Genomic DNA, 4,716 nt, shown 5'->3' with positions numbered 1-4,716 from the left:
ATCCCTGCTGCTTTGAAGTGAAGCTGAAGATCTTCCTATTCTGAATTTTATCCAATGCTTTCTAAAGCGGTGTTTCTAAAATCCTAGTCTAGACAATAGATGAGGCTGCAGGGATGTGGGAAGCTCTGGCTTGTCTGTCTGTCTGTTTGCTGAACTGATTGATGTGCTGTTTGCTTTTATGCTGAGAACTGCTTTGCTAATTTGTGCATTTCCTAAAACCTTCTCCCTCCCGTGACCCTTCCAGGGAGCTCTCACTGTGCATGTTTCAGGGACCCTGAAATACTGTGTAAGGGTGAAGTTACTGCCAGTGCCTGTCTCCCACATACTGCACCGGCATTCTTGTGTAGAGTGTCTTTTGTCTTTCATCTGATTTGTGAGACAACACCTATTTCATTTCCAGATTAAAACTCCACGTTAAATACTGTGTCCTCTCACTTTCATGCATGAAGTCTACTTACATGACACATCAGGGACCATACATCTCATTGTAAAATCCAGGTATGGGTTTACAAGCGTGTGATTCCAGGGGGGTTTTGAAAATGTTTGCATAGTACATGCTGCTGACCTGTTTTATGTATTTAGTACACGACTGGGAGCTAGTGGAAGTCTTTACTATCACACAGTAGTTAATAGGTCAGGCAGAGCTCCCAGTGACCAGCAAGTGTATGCAAGCAAAAACCACTACCCAATTCACATAGGAAGCCTTATACACATCAGCAAATGTGGTGTAATGAAGTAGGAGTCCTTGGTATGCCTTAATCTTTTTCTTTTCCAGAGTGGTAAAACTCATCACGACCTGAATCTCAAACAAAATGTCTATCATTTTATCAGCAGGTTTCTATTCATCGCCTTTACTGTCACAAAAATGATAATGTCTCTTTATAATCTCATGGTGACCGTGGTTGCCTGCACCGTGTGTTTATTTGGCTTCTTTTGCCATTGGCATGGGGCAGACTTGCTCAGTAGTGACCCTGTTGAGCTTTCAAAGGTATTTATCGTGCTGGTGGCATAAAATCTTTATTCATAGTTGGAGACAATCTTGAACATCTGTCTCAGTTCTTACAGCAACCCCTGCTGAGGCTACAGTGTGCATCTGACCTTGCTCTAAATGTCTGGAATATGTATCCCGGAGTTGAAAGAAATGTGGTTTTGGTATTTATATGTATTTTTTTCCCTTGTAAGGATAACCTCACTGGTAGCAAATGAAACCTTTCACACTTCTAGAACGAGAGTTAGAAGTAAATGCCTCTAATCCACTGTGAGCTGAATCCTAATGCCAGCACTTAGACAAAATACTCTGTGAAATCGATGGAAATTTTACTTCTCTTGGAGGATTTAGCAGAGTCTTTCAAGCACAAGGTGAACACAGGGCAAAACTAGGGAGGAATCTTTTTTAGATGATTTATGGCTTCACTAAAGCACAGAGATAAAGCCCAAAAGTGAAATGGAAAATGAGATTCCCTCAAAACCCACGGTTCTTGATAATCCTGAAGTTAACCTTTAACATTAAATAATATTTATATAAGACATTATTAACTTTAGGCATGCTCGTTATCAGTACCAAGCAAATTGGGAGCATGGAAACCTCTGTCCTGAGATTTCAGGAGTGCTTTCAAAACATGCCTACGACAAGGGTAGCTCTGCTGTTGTTGGTCACTGTTCTTGGCCTCATGGTAGATGAAGTCCAAGACTCTTGGCTTGAGCTCCCAGCCTTGGAGGGAGTTTTTGGCCAGGTTTTTCTGCAGCCATTTTCCTCTCCATCTGTCCTAGCACTGAGGCTACATACATGCTGTGCACCAGGTATGGGGGTAGCCTGTCCAAAAAACATGCCCTGTCCTTCATCCAGCGGCTCCGGCAAAGTCAGCCACAGCATGGATGGGTTTGTCTTTCAACTCTGCCAAGTTTCTTGTGTCCTTATTGAACAACGAGGTATCACAGTCAAGAAAGGAGCTTAGCAGAATTGGATGAACAGGTAGCTAGACTGCCTCCATGCTTTCATTTTAGGAAAGACGCTGTCTCAAAGCTGGATCTCGCATGGGAGAATTAGAAAGTGCTATTTCACCTTCCTCCCTCTTCTGTCTCTTGAGAAAGCTGCTACGACAAGACAACACCTCAGTCCATACCAGCCTCTGAGCTGATGCCAGAGAGCCTCTTGCTTTGTTTTGCAGATACGAGGTGGCAGCAGGAGTTCCAGTGGTTTTGTTTGAGGTGGAAAGTGAATCTTTTCATTGTAGGCTGTAGATCTCTTACAAAATCTGTTACCTCCAGAGGACCTGGGCTGCAGCAGCATCCCCTGATTAAGGCTTCACGTTAACTATCACTCGAGGATTTATTTGCCTAGCTCTTGAATAGTGTTTCTCACAGGAAGCAGATGTCATTTGTACTTTATTGGTCTGTGCTGGCTTCCACTTCAGACTTCGCTTTACGGGAAGGTGTTGCTTCAGACCTGGAGTATTCTGGCTGCCTGGGAGATGTTATGCTTAACAGGGAGACGTGAGCTGAAAGCTGTAGCTGTAACTGGGAGGTGGAGGAGGCAAGGTGTTTACTGTGCAGTTCCCACCCTGGCATAAGCTATCCAGAGCCAATCTTTGTGCTCTCTGGAGTTATTTTTCCCTTGATTTTTTTTTAGTTGAACTTTTGTTGCACTGGTTTTTAATCTGTGTGGCTCTGTTTCATGCGATTGAAAGCACTGGCAGCACTTGCTAATACTGCTTTGAAAGCTGGTGTTCTGAATGCTTTGTAAAGAGAGAGATGCAACTGGACTTGGTTTTGTACAGAGGAGGGTCTGGTACAAAGGATAAAAAGGGAGCTATAAACAGAAGGCTGAAGTGAAGAATTACTTCATATTATCCGTGGCATTTTGTATTAAGCAGAATACATTTATGCAACAACTGTGAAGGCAGTGTCTCAGTAATGTGCTAAACCTGAGCTTTGCTTCAATCTGTCAGAGAAGCAAAGCTCCAGAGCAGTTCCACAGAGGCACAGAATAGGTGGGTATTAGGTATATAAGCAAGGTCGCAAGAAAGGATCTGTGCTCACCATGTGTAGGTTGGACCATTGCTCTGTCTTACATGGATGTATCCCTAATCCCGTCACCAGGCTGGCTGAGGTTGCCATGCCCAACTTTCCCATGTGCTGAATTGTCACCAAAGTTTGAACTTTGTCTTCTCTTAGCTTAGAAATGACAGCTCTGCTTCCGAGAGCCCTTCTTTGGTATTCTCTCTTTCATTCTGCACCTGTGTCTCTTCTCACAGAGCTATTCCCTGAGCATCATAAGGAACATCAGTGAAGAATTCATTTTGTTTTGTCAAGTTTCTGGTCTGACCCTTGATTTAGAGCAGTCGTTTCAGTCTACAATAAACTCTGTGTTCCTGCATGCTGCTGTGAAAGAATTACGAGCAGTCCTTAGCCACGTGCATTCAGGATGCTTTGGTAGCCCCATGGGACAGGTAGACTTCAGTGCCTGAAAATGTATGGAACGGGGGTAAAGCCGGGATGTTATTTTCTGTATAATAGTATATATGGGGTCTGCCTGTATGTAAAAGCTTTTACATGATTCACTGAGACCATTAGGAGTGGAGTGGCATACCATCATTTGAGGCACAGAGCTCTTCAGAATGAACAGCTTTTTCCATCTCTCCCCAGGGAGCCCCAGGAGACATACAGCATGTAGCTGGGAAGAGACTGTTCATAACTCTTCCATCACAGCATCCAGGAACACAAAGCTTATTGTTGGGATGAGCCTGCAGCTCTGAATGATAAATAAGGCAGGGCAGCTAGATGGAAAGGACTGACTTCCCTTGCTAAGACAAAGGCGGACTGATTTTTAACATTTAACAACCTGGATCTCTCGTGGGTGTATGGAGCACATGTTGGTAGAGAGTCCAGAGCTAAACACAGTATTCTGTAAGTACGGTGAAGTAATCAGGCAACAGGGCAGAATGAGAACAAAGCTCTTTTGACTGAATTAATCTTAGACATATATTCTGTGCTTTCACCTGTGCTGTGCTTTTTGCCTCTCTCTGTTTCTGATATTCATTGATGCACCAGGATATATCCAGTCCAAGCTGCTTATTTCATATACCCTCTTGGATTTCAGTTCTCTGAAGCAAGCAGACCTTCTGGCTTTGCATAGTTGGGCTTGGAGGATGACAAAATCTGCTTTCTTAAGTGATTTTGGCTTATTTGGTTTCTGAGGTCATGGACATAATGGAAGAACACCTGCTCTCATCTTGCTTCAGCACTTAATCCCTGTCCCAGACAAGCCTAGAAGGGCATGGCACAGGAGGTGAAGGATAATGTAAAAAATGGCTCAATGACTTCTGTGAGCACCCGGAAAGGTTCATGGATAATGGTTTCATTCTCCCTGGCTCTCTCATACCCACACCAAGAAATAAGAGAGAAAGACACTGTTTCTTCAACTACTACATTCACTGCTTGACGGAATGAAAAATATATGAATAATCCAAGGTCTGTGCAAGCAATATCCAAAGTATTGAAAGACAGTGCATGTTTCTTGCATGCATGATGCAAGCAGAGGTTTCTGTTGGCAAATAATGCTTTGGCTGAGACTTCTCAAAGCTCGTTACCAGTCCGTGTGGTGTGTGCACATCTACTTGACATTTGGCTTTCTTTTCTTTATAACTCATCCTCTTTTCCTTCAGGGTGGCAGGACACAGTGCATCCGAGAAGTCTGCCCCATTCTCTCATGTCCCC

At 43.5% G+C, this 4,716-nt stretch overlaps 1 protein-coding gene across 1 annotated transcript in view; it reads left to right on the top strand.

The window, feature by feature from the left end:
• Positions 1 to 4,664: 4,664 nt before the first annotated feature.
• The window catches only part of BMPER (BMP binding endothelial regulator), a gene marked incomplete at its 5' end in the record, with an annotated part of 69,997 nt that continues 69,945 nt past the window's right edge, over positions 4,665 to 4,716 (top strand). The window contains one exon of the mRNA XM_010015828.1: positions 4,665 to 4,716. This exon is cut by the window's right edge and continues 63 nt beyond it. Within this exon, the coding sequence (XP_010014130.1) occupies positions 4,665 to 4,716 (52 nt within the window).

This window comes from Nestor notabilis, unplaced genomic scaffold (assembly GCF_000696875.1).
Source record: "Nestor notabilis isolate BGI_N333 unplaced genomic scaffold, ASM69687v1 scaffold1686, whole genome shotgun sequence".
NCBI classification, from domain to species: domain Eukaryota; kingdom Metazoa; phylum Chordata; class Aves; order Psittaciformes; family Psittacidae; genus Nestor; species Nestor notabilis.
This window is presented reverse-complemented; position numbering and strand designations above follow the sequence as displayed.